The 18,980-nt window shown below is 36.9% G+C and overlaps 1 protein-coding gene across 1 annotated transcript in view; it reads left to right on the top strand.

Annotated features, from left to right (window-relative positions):
* Positions 1-18,980, top strand: part of LOC307149884 (receptor tyrosine-protein kinase erbB-4-like) — a 178,514-nt gene that overhangs the window by 140,785 nt on the left and 18,749 nt on the right. Inside the window, exons 10-20 of the mRNA XM_079856481.1 lie at positions 65-138; positions 696-786; positions 1,009-1,208; positions 3,919-4,051; positions 8,893-8,986; positions 9,785-9,939; positions 12,239-12,283; positions 12,512-12,644; positions 13,762-13,884; positions 13,974-14,072; positions 14,902-15,087. Coding sequence (XP_079712607.1) covers positions 65-138; positions 696-786; positions 1,009-1,208; positions 3,919-4,051; positions 8,893-8,986; positions 9,785-9,939; positions 12,239-12,283; positions 12,512-12,644; positions 13,762-13,884; positions 13,974-14,072; positions 14,902-15,087 — 1,333 coding nt within the window. The remainder of the gene's footprint in view (positions 1-64; positions 139-695; positions 787-1,008; positions 1,209-3,918; positions 4,052-8,892; positions 8,987-9,784; positions 9,940-12,238; positions 12,284-12,511; positions 12,645-13,761; positions 13,885-13,973; positions 14,073-14,901; positions 15,088-18,980) is intronic.

Raw genomic sequence — 18,980 nt, 5'->3', positions numbered from 1 at the left:
GTACGTCTTGACAAACACTCTTTGCATTCCTTAAACTCTTTACATGTTTTGCTTTGTTTAACAGAGACATGTATCATGGTATTGGCGCTCTGGATCCTGAGCGACTAAATGTGTTCCGCACCGTCAGAGAGATCACAGGTAGAGAGAGGGAGAGAGGTTGTCATTATTCTTAAGATAATTTGGTGCATTTAAGCATGCAAATTAAAAACAAATGTGAACACAACAATTCATTTCTTAAGACACTGTCACATTATTCATGGATCCTTATTTTTACAGCTAATAGGATTTGTTGCAGTATTTACTTGCTGAGTCTAATAGCTTAGAAAAAATGAACAGTTAGTCATGTTAGAAGACTTTTACTTCATTAAAATCTGGTGTGTGCACAGACAGATGTTATATTGCAGTTAATGGAGTGAAACGTAATGAAACCCAGCACAATAAGAAAGACCTATGACTTGTCGTGAATGCATTTCCCATGCCCACCATATAAACACGCCTCTGATATTGATCATAAGAACATGTGCAACTAGTATGGAAATCACTCCCAATGAAACATGATATGTGTTTAATATTTGTTGGTGGGATATTACATTTCTATGTTTCTTCGTTACTTTTGCTTTGCTTTTTACTGCCACATCAAGACATTAACTGTTGAACAATAGGTTTTACATCTTGTTTGTTAATTCCATCCAAAGGTTACTTGAACATCCAGTCTTGGCCAGAAAACATGACTGACCTTGGTGTCTTTTCCAACCTTGTCACCATAGGAGGAAGAACTCTTTATAGGTACAAATCACATCTTATTTGTGAGCAAATCAGTGAAGTATTTATCTTATTTGCATTATCATTATTTCATGGTCAACATCGGTGGAACTGATTTCAACATTTTCATACAGTACTCAATGAATCAAATTGTCTGCTAAATGACTACCAAATAAAAATGCAAACAATATGAAAGAGCGATAGGTATGGAGGTTGTTTAGTGATCCTCATCTCATGTTTTGTCAGTGGTATTTCTCTGCTGATCCTGAAGCAGCGCTGGATCTCTTCACTGCAGTTCCAGTCTTTGAGAGAGATCAGCGCCGGTAACGTCTACATGACCAACAACAGCCAGCTCTGCTTCTACAATACAGTGAACTGGACCGGTCTGTTCCGCACCAGCACCCAGAGAGCTCTGATCAAGAACAACAGGGACACCAGAGATTGTAGTGAGTGTTCTAGGCAATACTGCCAAAAGAAAGAGATGGTTTTAATGCTGTTTTAGTAAAACAGGTGAACTTATTATAAACTTATCTTCTATTTTGTGGCCATTTAAAATGACCAAAACTATTTTAAGGTAAGACACTACTGATGAATAGCCCATGAATAACGATGAGTAATCACATTAAGTACATTAAGAAAATTGTATTCTGAAATGTTATGTTTGCATATGCAAATGAGGCGTTATCTAATTAAATGCGCTACTTTACATAAATCTCCAGAACAGAAATCTCAACATTGGTTAAAACCAGGTTCACTATTTTTGTTTCATTTTGATTGACATATTAGAGTTTTTACAGAGAATATTGTCAACAGCCCAAAAAATAAAATACATTTTAGGAATAAAATATGGGGACTTTTCATAAACATAATGATTTTTATACTGTACAAACAAATCCCCTTACACTAAATCTACCCATTACAGAAAACTTCCTGCATTTTTACATTTTCAAAAAACGTCACTATGATTTATAAGCTGTTTTCCTCATGGGGACAAACAAATGTTTGTGATTTCATATATATTGCCATCTTTGTGGGTACAATAATGTAGGGTTTACTAGGAGACACCCACACACACTCTCTCTCTCTCTCTCTCTCACACACACACACACACACACACACACACACACACAATAATGAGAATTAGGTGGAAATGTTTACTGTATATCTTATTGGTCCTAAAAGTAGGCTTTGTTGTCTTTATGCAAAACATACACTCACCTAAAGGATTATTAAGAACACCTGTTCAATTTCTCATTAATGCAATTATCTAATCAACCAATCACATGGCAGTTGCTTCAATGCATTTAGGGGTGTGGTCCTGGTCAAGACAATCTCCTGAACTCCAAACTGAATGTCAGAATGGGAAAGAAAGGTGATTTAAGCAATTTTGAGCGTGGCATGGTTGTTGGTGCCAGACGGGCCGGTCTGAGTATTTCACAATCTGCTCAGTTACTGGGATTTTCACGCACAACCATTTCTAGGGTTTACAAAGAATGGTGTGAAAAGGGAAAAACATCCAGTATGCGGCAGTCCTGTGGGCGAAAATGCCTTGTTTATGCTAGAGGTCAGAGGAGAATGGGCCGACTGATTCAAGCTGATAGAAGAGCAACTTTGACTGAAATAACCACTCGTTACAACCGAGGTATGCAGCAAAGCATTTGTGAAGCCACAACACGCACAACCTTGAGGCGGATGGGCTACAACAGCAGAAGACCCCACCGGGTACCACTCATCTCCACTACAAATAGGAAAAAGAGGCTACAATTTGCACGAGCTCACCAAAACTGTACAGTTGAAGACTGGAAAAATGTTGCCTGGTCTGATGAGTCTCGATTTCAGTTGAGACATTCAGATGGTAGAGTCAGAATTTGGCATAAACAGAATGAGAACATGGATCCATCATGCCTTGTTACCACTGTGCAGGCTGGTGGTGGTGGTGTAATGGTGTGGGGGATGTTTTCTTGGCACACTTTAGGCCCCTTAGTGCCAATTGGGCATCATTTAAATGCCACGGCCTACCTGAGCATTGTTTCTGACCATGTCCATCCCTTTATGACCACCATGTACCCATCCTCTGATGGCTACTTCCAGCAGGATAATGCACCATGTCACAAAGCTCGAATCATTTCAAATTGGTTTCTTGAACATGACAATGAGTTCACTGTACTAAAATGGCCCCCACAGTCACCAGATCTCAACCCAATAGAGCATCTTTGGGATGTGGTGGAATGGGAGCTTCGTGCCCTGGATGTGCATCCCACAAATCTCCATCAACTGCAAGATGCTATCCTATCAATATGGGCCAACATTTCTAAAGAATGCTTTCAGAACCTTGTTGAATCAATGCCACGTATAATTAAGGCAGTTCTGAAGGCGAAAGTGGGTCAAACACAGTATTAGTATGGTGTTCCTAATAATCCTTTAGGTGAGTGTATATATATATATATATATATATATATATATATATAAATTTGGGGCTGAATGTGTAAGATTGACACAGTATTGGCTTAATTTGTCAACTAAGTTACCATCTTACAGTACTTGAGCATTAGTAATAGACTAGTAGAGTAGGATGGCCAGTTTACAAATTTCAATAGACTTCAACTTTGGGACACACAGGACATAAAGACAATCGTTTTACAGGGCAATATCTTATGTGTGATAAGAATTCACTGAACTGATGAAATGGAGAAGCACAGGCTTATCTGTAATGGAGATGTTGACAGTTGCAGAACACTTCCCACAGTGCCACACTGCCAAGCCGCACTTGATGTAATTAGTGTGATAATAAGTGTGTGGTGTGCAGGATCAATCGCGCTGTTAGCTGGCTCATCATTGGCCTCTTTTCCACACTACCGATCACAGTAGTCTGATATCCCTGGATTTTTCAACAGCCCTGATTCATGGATTCGGTAGCAATATCTAACCTCAGCAATATGTATTTAAAAAAATAGAAAAAAATTAACATGGGCAGTTTTCTTTCTTATGTCAACATATTTTCCATTGAAATTTGGGGAGGAACATACAGATGTTTAGCCATATGTACACCAGTATCAATGCATATCATGGGGCCTTTACAATTGTTTATTGTGTAACTTGTGTCCATATATTGCCCATATATGAGTGTGAAGTAATTTCTTTGAATGTTTTCTGCAGCTCAGCAAAAGATGGTTTGTGATTCGCTGTGTTCAGCGGCAGGATGCTGGGGTCCAGGTCCAGATCAATGTCTCTCTTGTAAATACTTCAGCCGAGGAAGGACGTGTGTAAAATCCTGTAATCTTTATGATGGGTGAGTAAAAGACAAATTGGACACAGACTTCAGATAATGAAGAAACAAGGACAAGTATGATCTGCTCTTTCTAAAATAATGCTGAAATTTAGATTTACAGCACCAGTCAAAAGTGGTACTTTTCTATCTGTCTGTCTATCTAAATCTGTCTATCTAAATCTGTCTGTCTATCTATCTATCTATCTATCTATCTATCTATCTATCTATCTATCTATCTATCTATCTATCTATCTATCTATCTATCTATCTATCTATCTATCTATCTATCTATCTATCTATCTGTCTATCTATCTATCTGTCTGTCTATCTGTCTATCTATCTATTTTTACTTTATTTCCAGTTTATTTCGATTGTACACTTTAGATATTCTACTAACTATAAGTAACTTTACAACTACATGTTAACTAACTCTCATTAGTGTTTTGGTTGGCTGTAGTAGACTGTTAGTAGACCGTTAGGTTCGGGTTAGTGAAATAAGTTGACATGTACTTGCAAATATACTTATAGTCAGTAGAATGTCTGTTGGGGGACTATCCAAATATCAAAGCCACAAATATTCCAAAAAGATGGGATACCGGTCAATTGTTCTGCTTTTTGAGTTTCTTCGAGTTTCTTTATCCTTTTAAAAAACATTTTATATTATATGATTCATATAATGCACAGCATATAATTCACAACATAATTCTTTAATAACACTAATTTTAATTATTTAAGCCTATGTTTTTGGATCAATATCTATTTAAGAAACCTAGATGCAAAAATCCAGTCGAGTGGTCAAATGTCAAGTTGACAATTTATTTATCTTTACAGACCAGTTACACGACTTCATTCTGCTAATGTTTCATGAATAAGACCCATTGTGTGGGCAGCATTTTAAACGCAAGTTCTGATGTACACATCACTAGATTATTGGGCCATGGTAACTGCAGTATTTTTTTTTTTTATGAAGACTATCTATCATTTAGATTGCCATTCACCCCTAGTCACTTTGTAAACAGAATTGCGTACAAACTTGTGCCTTGGGGATGTGTGAGAAAAGATTAAAAGAATCAGAGAGAGGGATGGATTTCATCTAAAAGTTACTAGTCTGAACCCAGAAGGCAGCAGCACTATGTCTGGCCAGTGCTACTGCACAGGCCAAAATCCAGCTAATTGTTCCACGGCCTGTCCCAAGCGAGCTCAGAACACACTGCCATCTGTGAGTGACAAAGAGGAAACACTGATCTGACAACAAATTTACATTCTGGTCCTTTGGGACCGTCAGAGAAGAGCTCTGTGGTTGGCACTGCTTTTCTGGTGTAGTCATTAAACAATGGCAACTCTGACCAACATCTGAATAGGATTCCCAGTGGCAGGAAAATGTAATTTAGTTCCTAACAATAATCAGCTGTGGGGGAGTGTCATATTTTAGAGAATGAACTGGGGTCTCATTACACTCAATTAATAGTGCTTTAAATCAGCTGCTGTTGTGTGGAGTCTATGATGTGCCAAACCGCTCCAGTTGCTCAACCAAGAGTTCGGACCTGAGAGCAGCGCTATGTATTTTTCTTTTAGAGGTTCTGATTACTTAGAGAATCAATTTAATTAAAATTAAAATTAAAAATTAAAACAAAATGATCAAATAAAATATACAAGTTTTAGACAAGAGGTAGGTAGCTAGGTAAATATATATATATATATTTTTTTTAGAGAATCATTTTAAATGTGTGCTGAATTCGATTTTAATAACAGAGGCACTTCAAAAGGCAAACGTTTCGGTCACATGCAACCTTTCTCAATGCCAAACTTCCTAGCTTCCCTGAATTAGATTTTAAAATAAAAATATCCATTTGACAGTTGTAGGTAGGTTGGTAGACAGGAGCCTTGGTAGATAGTTCTGATTCTGATTATTAGATTTAAATTTAAATAATGTTTGCTGAATTTAACTTTAAAATAAAATAATAAAATATACAAGTTGAGAGTTGTAGGTAAATTTGCATTATTTAGACAATCTATGTAAATTATGTTTGCTGAATTCGATTTTAGAATAAATTGTCCATTTGACAGTTGTAGGTAGGTAGAAGCCTTGGCAAATAGTTCTGATTCCAATTATTTAGAGAATCAATTTAAATTTTGTTTGCTGAATTTAAATTTAAAACTTTAACTCGCTTTGTTGCAAAGTTGGTATTTAAATTAACAATGTCTTTTTTTTTTTTCGAGAGAGAGAGCTGAGTTGTTTCCCTCGCGGAACCTGGTGTCTGAGGCACGTGTAACAGCACCCCCCTTTTTCTAGCAACACGATGCCCCACTTTTTCATTCTTTTCCTCTTCTTCCTTTCTTCCACTCCCCTTCCAGAGTCATTACTCTCTTCTCTGTCACTCTCTCCAGGTCTGGATATTAAGAAAGGTTATACTCCTTCTCATTGCCCCAGTCTACAGTTGCAAATTGTTAGATGTGGGTCAAAGACTTAGCCGTGGCTATATTGTTTTTCTGGTAGCATTGCTCTAAGCGATCTAGACTCTCCTGGAGCATGGCTTGGAGTTTGAGATTCCAATTGAGCATAGAAGCTTCAGGGCCTTGCCTAGCATCGCTATATTAGTTACTGGGAGCAATGTTGTGCAAGGTGTGTACTATCACACACTAACGTATTATTGGCTACGGCCTTGGAGCTTTAGTCTTAAGGGTTTTTAGATTGCTCAAACCACAAGCAGGCACTGGTCAGCATGGTGTAGTTAGTATTGATGCCCCAATAGTGTCAATCGACGCAGTGTTAGTTCCCTCGAAATGTAACATCTAGGTTACGTATGTAACCCCGGTTCCCTGAGAAGGGAACAAGACGCTGCGTCACGTTGCCATGCTTCACAGGCATACCTGCACATCTTCCTTCAGACAATATGAATCTGATGACGTGTTGTCAGGCGCCCTTCTTATACACTGGGGTGCAACTGTCAGCCATGAATGCCGTGTTGTTACACGTGCATTAGACACCGGGTTCCACGAGGGTGTCTCCCCATAGTGTCAGTCGACGCAGCATCTAGTTCACTTCTCTAGGAACTGGGGTTATTTACAAATGTATTATTTGTCAGCAAAATGCTAGCCTGGCTCCGCCCTCCTACGTACTTCCGCTCAATTTTCATTTTCCTTCAGTACTCCGTCTGGGTTTGCGGTATATTCTTTGGTTTTCTCCGGCCAATTTTTTAGCGGTCCAATCATCGAACAGAGGGAGTGGCTGAGAACGATGACGTTGAGGTCGTGTGCTAGTTTGAGTTGTAGGGTTACGTGTCGACCAAACGTTAGCGATAGGTTATGGCAGATCCAGATTGGCTCTGGGCAGATCCAATAGTTTTCAATTTCAACAGAGTACCCACCTTCAAGGAAGTTAACGCTTGTCAATGGAGAGTGGCCAGACTCTCTGTACAAATGAAATGTACGAGAGTCTGGTAGGACCAGGCTAGCAAAATGCTTCATCCGGCAGACTTTTGACAGCTCCAGGGCTTTTGTGAAAACTGGCAGTTTCTTTCAGTTGTTCCTCGCCATTTGGAGAGGACTACAATGAAGTCTACATACACAGTGGTTTTTCAGATTTCCTGTCACGGTGTTCTCTCAATGTGTATGATTCTTTGCAGCCTTTTATAGAACAGCTAAACAAACACACAACTTTTGAGGTGCAAGTTGAAGGAGAAAACATGATGAAAAGAAAATATAACTGCACACTTTCTTAAGCACATTTTAGTATTACCAAATTTGATAACTTATCAATACCATTATTTGCAGCCTTTTGCCACAGCCTACAATGCGCTGGATCCTTCACTGGAAACCCCAAAAAAACTAAATCCCATTAAAAGTGTACTCTTTGAATTCTTGCACCCGGGAACAATACAAGTCGACACCATTGTGACTAAAAGTTTGCTAAGTATTTCCTACAAAAGCAAGGCAGTATTTGACTGTGGTTAAGCATATCCATAGCAGACTGGCGAGATGGGCTTTGGACGGCAACGTGCCCCAGTGCATTATGGGTGTTGACAAAAGGAAAGACAACAGCCTTTTTTTCTCTGTTTTCTAGTCAGGTAGCACAGATACATTTTTTTTCTGCCTTTCTGATGCATAGGCAGCCAAGTTTTATCGAATGCCCATTTTGTCAGTGGTGAAGCTACCCCTTTAGAGTTGGTAGGTAGATGGAAGACTTGGAAGTTAGTTAAGTTGGTTTAGGGCATCACATTAGCACCCATTCTGACCATAACATTTCCCAGTGTGAGAAACTTCAAACTGTGAGTGCACTCGATTTCCGATGTTTTAAGATCTTGAAGGTTTCTTTGATCCTCACTCTGTTATTGACAAGGCACCATCTTCCCCTGTTTGGGAACCGCCTCTCAAAATTTCCCTCTGAAACATGGGCTGATGGAAACGAACAAAGGAAAGGGTATTGATGGCTCTGCTAGGCAGCTCCTCTGCCGTATCTCCCACAATCTGAGCTGCCATCTGCTTAGATAAAATTTAAAGAGGACTGTTTGTTCTATCCTCTCAGACCAGTGCAGAGAAAGATTTCTCTAATTAAAATGCCATTATTTTTTCATGGATCTTACTCAGCCGACTAGCATATTAGCCAAGTTCTCGCCAGTGTGTGAATGTAGTGTCTGTGGTTCAGTTGGCCATGGTTCAAGAAGACATGGAGGATGAGTCGGAGACAAAACAAAACCTGCTGTATGTGTTGTTGCTGAGACAATACATCATGTTATGTATATGTGCTTTGACTGAAATTCGTTTGACTGATTGGCATGATAAAATAAGAATTAAACATAAACAGCCAAATAGAAAAAATATATAGAACTGTCTGAATATTTCGATTTGTTTGAATGTTTTAGAGATGATCGAGAGTTTGCCAATGGATCTGTGTGTGTGGAGTGTGACAACCAGTGTGAAAAGGCTGAAGATAAAACTCTTAGCTGTCATGGCCCTGTAAGTAAACCAAGCAGTGTTTAACTTTCTTAATATATTCCAAAGAAAAACAAAATGTTTTCTTCTTAATATTTCATAAACATGTTTTAACTTTCCTTTTTTTATTTTTTTATTTTTTTTATTTTTTCAAATTCCACCCTATTATTTTTTGCATTGACTTTCAGACCATTTTAAAATCTACCAATTTTCAGAAATAAAATGACTTTTATTAAATGGCAAAGCCATTTAATGTTGACAAATTTTTAAAATGCCTTTTAATTTGACTTCACTACTTAAGCCCCGCCCACCAGGGGCATCATTGTGACATTTTGGATATTTGTCTGCAAATTAAGTTAGCAGTACTCTTCTGTAAAATGCAAGTGCAGTGGTTTTAGACTTTAAACGCAGATGAACAAAGCTGTCAGCTTCTTAAGATAACCTGTCTGTCCATCTCAATTCCTAAGCTGCATAATTAGCAAACATCAGATCTGTCAGAGAATGTAAGAACTTGCCCAACTGTGTGACACCCACTTTAAAATGGGCAATTATTTATATCAAATATGTATGAATTTATGTTGTCAACACCGCTGTGAAACTTAAGTAAAACTTTAATGACATTTTAATGTTGCTCAAACTCAAGAAAGTACCAATATTTGACATGTGCATAAAATGTTACAGTGTTTCTTTTGGGTTAAGCATCAATATAACATTATTGTAAGTAGTTTATTATCCTTTACTTGTCCCTCTTGATTTGTCATGTACGACTCCTGGACAAATATTTTATAGGTGATTCTCCTGCATTTTGTTTGCATGGTTTAGGGTCCAGATCACTGTGTGAAATGCTTGCATCTGAAAGATGGGCCCAACTGTGTGGAGAAATGCCCTGATGGTCTGCAGGGAGCAAACAGCTTTATCTTCAAATATGCTGAGACCAACAACGAGTGCCATCCCTGCCACCCCAACTGCACCCAGGGGTAAGCAGCATATGTGTGTTTGCTTTTTCCTCCAGGCCAGCACTACTCAACACAAATAGACCTTTTTTTGAGGCCCTGTGATTTTATCATCATCATGGCAACTGCAATAATTACAGTACAAACATCTTTCCATGTCTTCTTGCCTTGATAATAAGGAGCAAGTTATAAATACCATGTGATAAATACCATGTGAAGGTAGAAATTTGACGATGTTTACAGGAACTTTAACTATGGCTTATCCAATAATATTTTCCTCGTACCGAGGATGCTAGTATTTGATCAAAACTACAGTAATATTATAGGGCATTATTTACAATAATAAAATGTATTTCTGTGATGCAAAGCTGAATTTTCAGCATCATTACTCCAGTCTTCAGTGTCACATGATCCTTCAGAAATCATTCTAATATGCTGATTTGCTGCTCAAGAAACATTTCTTATTATTATCAATGTTGAAAACGGTGGAATCTGATATAGGGTACAATGTGCTTTTAGTACCATAGTATGATTGCATGATTGCATAGTATGATTTTTTGTTAAACATTGATAGAGCTACTAGTTTTGTGTGAAAATAAATCATAAAAGTGGTTTGTTTGTTTGTTACCTTGAACAAAACTGAAAATCATTAACAAGACCTCTGTCTCAAAATATAGTCAAAAATGTTATCGATTCTTATATTCTACTTAATCTACATTTGGAAAAAACATTAAATATTAGATCAAATTATGCCATGTTGTTTACAAATTATGTTCACACTGCATGATTTTAGCCCCGATTTTCACTCGCCGACAGATTTAGCGAAATAGCCGACACCCCGAAATCAGAGGAAAATCGATGCTCGTTTACACGAGTGACAATCACGCAGTCTGCATTATCAAATACACGATCTGAGAGAATCGACGATGCGTCGCCGTCGCCCGTGAGATATTTAGTGATGTTAGCTGTTTAAAAGAGAACAAAGTCAAATGCGCCATTTACCCCTGTGTGCCTTTAGCCCTGTTGTACCCTATTTTTTTCAAGATTCTTTGATGAATAGAAAGTTCAAAAGAATAGTATATATTTGAAATAGAACCTTTTGTAACATTATAAAATACAAATAATCAAAAAAACAAAAAATACTGATAATATATTTGATCGAAATGCATACCACACATACTACTCGCTTTTAAAAGAATAGCTTTAAAACTTAGGAGTGTGACTTGAGACTAAAGGATCCTCCTGTGTAGCACCTGAGCTTTCAGAAGTTCACTAGCCCTGCTCTAGGCGATGCTTTTGCTCAGTTTCATCTTGGAAATCCCATTCATTCAAAACAGCCCAATCTACATGTAACTATACTTTACCTGCCCAGTGGGATGATGAATTTGGGTGCAGTTCCACAGACCTTCGGTGTCACGTCCCGTAGATCTGAGGCAGATCATACTGTGCATGGACACACAAGAGACATCCACCCAGTCTGAGCCTCTGGTTTGTTCTGGTCTGTCTTGGCTCTCAAATCAAAGCTCTTGCAATGCTCTAGGACACCATAGCAAAGCGCTTGTGATCCCTTCATCTTGTGGGTGACAGTCATTGCCACTGGTTACTGTCAGGCGTGGGTTCTTCAGCACGGTTCTCTATGATTACTGAACCCAGTCACCACTGTCACAGTGCTCCAACATGCCTTATTTCAGTATGTAAAGCTCATGAGATGATCATCAAAGAGGCTAATGCTAGATAGATGACTAGGTAGATCACATGGTGCACATTTACTGTTCAAAGCTTAGACTCAGTAAGATTTTTTTTTATGATTTTGAAAGGCATGCTCACCTGACAGTAAAAAAAATGACAGTGAAAACAGTAATATTGTGAAATTTAAAGTAAAACATATATATTTTTTCTATTTTAAAATGTAATTTATCCCTGTGATGCAAAGCTGATTTTCAGCATCATTACTCATACAGTCCTCAGTGTCACATGATCCTTGCTGATTTGCTGCTCAAGAAACATTTTCTATTATTTGAAAATTGTTTACTGCTTATTTTTGTATAAACAATGATACAGTTTTTCAGGATTCTTTGATGAATAGAAAGTTCAAAAGAACGGAGTATAATGTTTTTGTAACAATGTAAATGTCTTTACGCTTACACTTTTGATCAATGTAATGTGTTCTTGCTGATCTTTAAAAAAAACTAACCCCAAACTTTTGATCAGTAGTGTATGCGACAAGCTATTAGACCTTATATTCATCATCATTGTTTTAGAAATCTTTATTGTAGTAATAATATTTTAATTATTATTTTCGTTCTAATTTTCTGTATCACAGGTGTACTGGACCCCGGATTCAAGATTGTATTGGGATGCTGGACAGGTAAACACCCAAATGTTTTCCTCATACGTTTAGTTTTTTTTATTCCCCAAACTATTCAAGGCACTGTTTATATATATATATATATATATATATATATATATATATATGAGAATCAATTAAATACAATTAAAAACATTACAATATCTTTACAGATAATCTCTGTATAAAGGAATTCTGAACGGTTTTAGAATTTTTTTAATTTGAACTGAACGGTATATTTTCCTCCAGGACTCCTCTGATTGCAGCTGGGGTGATTGGGGGGATGTTTGTGGTCGTAATCGTGGCGCTCGGATTTGCTATCTTTTTCCGTCGGAAGAGCATCAAGAAGAAAAGAGCTTTACGTCGTTTCTTAGAAACAGAGGTGAGAGCTAAAAATCTGCCAACATTTAAAAGGAGTTTCAATAATTTGGATGCGGTGCACTAATTTTATAAACACTTGATATCAGGAGACTCTAAGTCTGAAAAAAAAAATGCAGACAGAAAGTCTGGCCAGTGAAATTGGTGTTGTGGTGCATGGACAGGTCTGTGGGCTCTATAGCCAGTCTTAACTTTCCATTTGAAAGTGCCTCTCCCACTTCAATGGTGGGAAAACTCAAATGGAATAATGGAGATCATTTTCAGATCCTTAAATGGCAACTTCTGAAAGTTCTTCAAAATGCATTTGAAATAAAGTCAATATTATGGAATCTGCAGTTTTGTTAGGGAGTGTATAGCCCCAAATTGATTTGCTGTTTCAGTATCTACTTCTTGCAGATAAATCCAGTGTTGCAGGATTATTTGTTGTTGTTTTTATTGAAAGACATAAAACATATAATATACTCAATATCAGGATTAATAAATAATTTAGAAATAGGGTCTGTCTATAGCAACCATTATGACATAGGATTTTTTATTTTATTGGTGGTTCTGTCACCCATATTAAAGAGTTGAAACCTAAGGAAAAGTATAGTGATCTGAATTCGGAGGACCAGAGATACATGCAGGAATATATGGATGCAGTAGCTCACATATTATAGATAATGAGGTTCAAGGTTAAAATACGTTTTTTGAACTGAATACATGATGAGATTGGCAACCATTGCAGAGTGATATGAATAGCAATTTGTAAATATGAGAAGTACAGCAGCTATATTGTGCATGTTTTTTGAAAGGTATTGTAATTTGGCAAAGGTTTTAGTGGCTAGGTAAATGAAAACAGATTAGTCTTCCAGGTTTTGACGTCATCCCTGCAGCACTCTTTAATGTCACTGGAAGAATCTCTGAATAAACACAGGCATAACTCGAGTAAAGAAGAGGAGATAAAAACTCAGCAATTTAAACTGAAAAAAGCAGAGCAAATTGGCAAAACACAGACTGTAACCAAATGAAAACATATGATGACAATAATGAAATCATAATGGTGCCAACTAGTTACTGGCAGATGAAGCTCAAGTAGGTATTGTAGTTATGTATGAATTTTGATTATGTTTATTGAGCAGTTGGTGGAGCCTTTAACACCGAGCGGCACGGCGCCAAACCAGGCACAGTTACGTATACTGAAGGAGACGGAGCTTAAGAGGGTCAAGATCTTGGGAACAGGAGCATTTGGCACTGTTTACAAGGTACATTCACTTTTATGATTCATGTGTTTATGAGTTCTGCGTGTTTCCTGAACTTCTGCTGCCATTTTTTTTAATTTTTTTTTTATAAGGGAATCTGGATTCCAGAAGGAGAAACAGTGAAGATTCCAGTGGCCATAAAGATACTCAATGAAAGTACAGGACCTAAAGCCAATGTGGAATTTATGGATGTGAGTCATTTATAATTAAACCTCACTTTACTGTTTACCATCATTTGCAAATTATATTGCAAGAACAAACAAGTGAATGAATATAGCTAACAGTGCAAATCAAATTACACAATAATTTCTGACAATTACATGCATTTTCATATACATTTAACATTTAATAAATATAACTAAGCAACTTAAGCTCTTGCTTTTGAAGCCATATGGGCTTTGAGTAGATTTCTTAGCATGCTAAAGTTAAAGGAAGCTGTTTGAATTGAACACAAGGGGAGCTGTTCACATGGATAAAAATTTGGTGTCGGAAAGATTTTGAATGAAGTATCTTTTATTCATTTATTTGATCGAAAATACAGTATTACAATTTAATTATATTTGTCAAATGTAATTTATTCCTGTGATGCAAAGCTGATTTTCAGCATCATTACTCCAGTCTTCAGTGTCACATGATCCTTCAGAAATCATTCTAATATGCTGATTTGCTGCTCTAGAAACATTTCTGATTATTATCAATGTTGAAAACAGTTGTGCTGCTTAATATGTTTGTGATTATCAGGATTGTTTGATGAATAGAAAGTTTAAAAGAAGAGAGCACCCGCAGATTATACATTTCTCTTGCAGTCATTCTAGTTCTCCCTTATGGTTTTGGAGCAGTTTTGATGTTGATTCAATTATGATATCCCGATATGTATTGTATCATGAGGTAGTTGGCGATACTCAACCCTAGATTGGAGTACTAATTGGACCTAGAGTTCACATAATGTATAATGACCAAAATGATCCATAGTGTTGATGAAAACAACACATTTCCAGTCTTTCTCTTTTTGCCCTCCAGGAGGCGCTGATCATGGCCAGCATGGAGCATCCTCATTTAGTGCGTCTGTTGGGGGTCTGCTTGAGTCCCACTATTCAGCTGGTGACTCAGCTCATGCCCCACGGCTGCCTGCTGGACTACGTACATGAGCACCAGGAGAACATCGGCTCCCAGCTGCTGCTCAACTGGTGCGTGCAGATCGCAAAGGTAAGACTGTGTTTTTGCCTCTGTTGTTGAGCATGTACAGTGAAAAACATTGTCTCAAATAATGAATCTCTACATACCCTTCCCAGAGTTCATAGTAAATGCACTTTACTTGAAGTTTTTACACTGAACGCACATATCTGCAGGCTACTGAACCACTAAACACTCAGTTGCTTTGGCTCAGTCGGGTACCACATCAAACACAAGGACGTTCTTAGAAGTGCTTCGAAGGAAGAAGCTCCGGTGCCTCATGCGTCAAATGAGTGCAGCTGCCCCCTACCACGTTTAAAGAGAAAATCTTCTTTCTTCAGCTCTGTGATTGAAACGTTATGTAATGGACTGGTGTATGAAGGAGTTCAGGGAAAATATCCTCAGCTACCCATTTCCTACTCAGCATTGCATGAAATATTTATTTAGCTGTGGTGCTCAAAGAGTCAACGCAAGTTGAAGTCCAGTTTGTGTCATTTGCCTATCCAGTTTCTCACTCCAGTACCCTGTCTGTACTGTTCATTTTTTTAAAGAAATTAATCATTTTAATCAGCATGGATGCATTAAATTGATAAACGTAACAGTCAAGACATTCATAATGTTACAAAAGATTTCAAAAAGATGAATCCTGTTCTTTTGAACTTTCTATTCATTTAATAATCCTGTATTTCCACAAAAAATATGAAGCAGCACAACTGTTTTCAACATTGATAATGATAAGAAATGTTTCTTGAGCAGCAAATCAGCATATTAGAATGATTTCTGAAAGGTCATGTGACACTGAAGACTGGAGTAAAGAAAGCTAAAAAATCTGAAATAAATGACATTGTAAAATATATTAAAATATATCATTATATCGAAAATACAGTGAAAATAGTAATATTTTGAAAATAAATATATGTATTTATTTTCACAATAGTACTATTTTCACTGTATTTTTGATCAAATAATAGTAGCCTTGGTGATCAGAAGAGACTTCTTTCAAAAATATTACAAAATCTTACCCTCAACTTTTGATCCATGATGTATTTTTTATGCAGATTTTAAGATATTGCATAAAAATCCTGGATGTAAAAGCCAAGATGAGAATAAAATATCCAAAATGTGCATACAAAACATGAGGCTGAAATGCTGCTTTAGACATTGAAGAAATTGTGTGAGGCGAAGCATAGTTAAAGCTTAAAAGAGAATTAACTAATTAAATCATGAAATATATATAGCATTATATATCTCTTTGTGACAGAAAAAAAATCCACTGTCCTCAATCTGAGCCATAATCACTGTTCAGTCTGAGATTGTTTACCAGCATGTCATCTCTCAGAGAAGCTAGCGAGTTTAAGGTTGGATCTGTGTTTGATTTCTCACCTGCTGTGGTCCTCAGGATATTAATCCTCTCAATCGTCCATTAGATTACCCTGCTGTGTTCACCCAGTGACCTGTGATTGCTGCCCAGTCCTTTTAGATCTTGGCGTCGTGCTCTCCTGTCATACAGAACCTGTGTGTAGTGCAAGGGCATGGGCTTCTCCTCCTGCTGTGTTCTTGGAGAAACTAGAGTCTTATTTTATTGTGAGTGAATTTCCAGACCTGTTGCTTTCTCACGCCTAGACCTGAGGAACATGACAGCTGAAGTGAAGAGAAAGTTAGATGCCAGGGAGAGAGGAGACCGATTTTGACGCCTTCAACGTTTCAAGATGTTTGAGTTGGACAGCAGCATTTTCAGTGTGTGATTTTCAACTACTTCAGACCGATTCCTCTCTCTTCTGGTTAGGATACAAGATTAATGTCATCTTTCACAGCATTGCTCATTTACTTTGCACCTTTTGTCTGAGAATACAAGATCTGAATTAGTCATATAGTGTGAACATGACAAATGAGAGTACCATGAATATGCAGGACCTATAAAAACATAATTTAACCAAATCATATTTGTGGCGTTCAATATGAAAGCCCATTTCTGCCCTTAAAGTTTAAAAAGGAAGGGAAATATGACTATATCTCACAAAGTTACTTTATCTCTTAATACGTTTTATTTCTTAATGAAATAAATTAATTTCTTTATTTCTTTTCTGAAGCAGATTCAGAGTAACACTCAAAATACATTATTCTGTGTCCCTTTTTATGTGTAAAATTTTAAACAAAAAAGTATCTGAATATATATATCAAAATACAATATTCTCTATCTGAAAAAAAAAAATGATCTCCTTTAATTTAATGATATTTTATTTAATGATATGCATATTTTTTTACCTTCCTGATTTAATAATACAGGCATCAGGGGTTTAAATGTGCAAAAGTCCAAATGATATGTTTTTTCTTACATTGGCTTATTGAAAAATCATAATTGTGAATTTGATTTGGCATTGCAGTATGAATGAAAGAGGGTTATAATATTCTTTCTAAAATCATCTCTATGGATAAAGTATGTGGCTGTGGTAGAGCTCGTTTGCATATTTCCAAGCTAACTTGGCATCAAAAGTGATACCCTCCATCAGATGATGGGTGTCATTTGAATAATTCCCAGCATCCAGCATTTATCTGCCAGGAAAAAAACAATGCCAACAAATATATTAGAAAAGAGACAGTTATCATCATTGCATCCATTTAGACTATTATCTTATCATGTTCAAATCATATACCTTGTCCAGCATTTCCATCTTGCTGTTTTTCATAGCAACACACACATATTGTTTTCTGTCATGCAGTAACTGATATCTATATAGTACTGACATTGCAAAGTTTCCTCTTTCATAGCTTAAGGGACTTAATGGACTTCTCCGTTTCTTTCATCTGTATGATGTTACTAGTAGAATTCCTGAAGAGGAAAAAAAAGGAAATCAAATGAGACTATTTTGAATAGAGTGAGATTATAGAGCTATGAAATAATGTGGATAATATAGCTCAGATCATTTGTTTTATTATGGCAGACTAAAAAAAAAAAGCATTCTGCATCTTTAAGACATTTTTTAATGCATTTGTTTTCTATCAGAGTGAATGCAACTCAATTGTGGTGCAGCAAGCCCTTTCTATCTTCATTTCAATTTGAATGTATTGTTTGTTAATAAGCATTTCTGTTTATTTCTTTTTTAAATTCACCTTTAAATGCATGTGCTGTTAAAAGCCGGCATTCAGCTTTTGCCATCACCTCTCAAACAATCCCTAATCCAAGCTGAATAAGTGCTTTCATTCCGCCCGATGATAACTCTGGAAATGCAGAGTCTCTGAAACCCTCCAATTGCAGCAAGGGATCCGATGCACTAATAGATGTATGGAGTTTGGATTTTGGGGATTGAAACTCTGATTGGATCATTCATTTCAAGATGGTTGATTATGAAAAGAGCTGAGGTGTCCTTATCACAGATTAGAGTGAACTAGGCTAATTCAAGCCGCCTGCAGCTGATGGGACTCTGTGCTCGTGAATGATTTAGTAATGTTTGCTTTTGAAGATGTGGGCAAAGGAGGAAATCATGATCCAGTGCTGAAATATTTTTTATGCGGATGTTTTTCAATTCAGTTCCTCTGATTTCAGTCTCATAGGATTGCCTGGCCTTTAGACAAATGTGTTTTAGCCAGCTATAAATAGTTTTATGTAAACATCTTTCTTTCTGTCTGACTTTCATATTTTGAGAAGGCTTTGAGATTTTGTCCATTTTCACCGATGTAGTTTTGAGCAAGGCAGGTCTTTTTTGTGTGATTTATGATAATACGTTAAACTTAGACTTAATTTGTCTTTCATGTTGTAATTTAAAGAGAAAAGGGTTGTGTATAGTGTAAAATCCGTTGTATAACAGGATTTCGAAAAAAAATAGTACTAATTAGTACAGAAGGGACGGATGAAAGCATGTGTCTGAACACATCACACAGTAGCTTCCTGTAAATAATATACAATTTGTTTTGCAATAACATGCTGC

This window comes from Squalius cephalus (assembly GCF_949319135.1).
Source record: "Squalius cephalus genome assembly, chromosome: 2".
Classification (NCBI taxonomy): domain Eukaryota; kingdom Metazoa; phylum Chordata; class Actinopteri; order Cypriniformes; family Leuciscidae; genus Squalius; species Squalius cephalus.
Note: the sequence above shows the minus strand (reverse complement) of the source record. Positions and strands in the feature narration are given on the sequence as shown.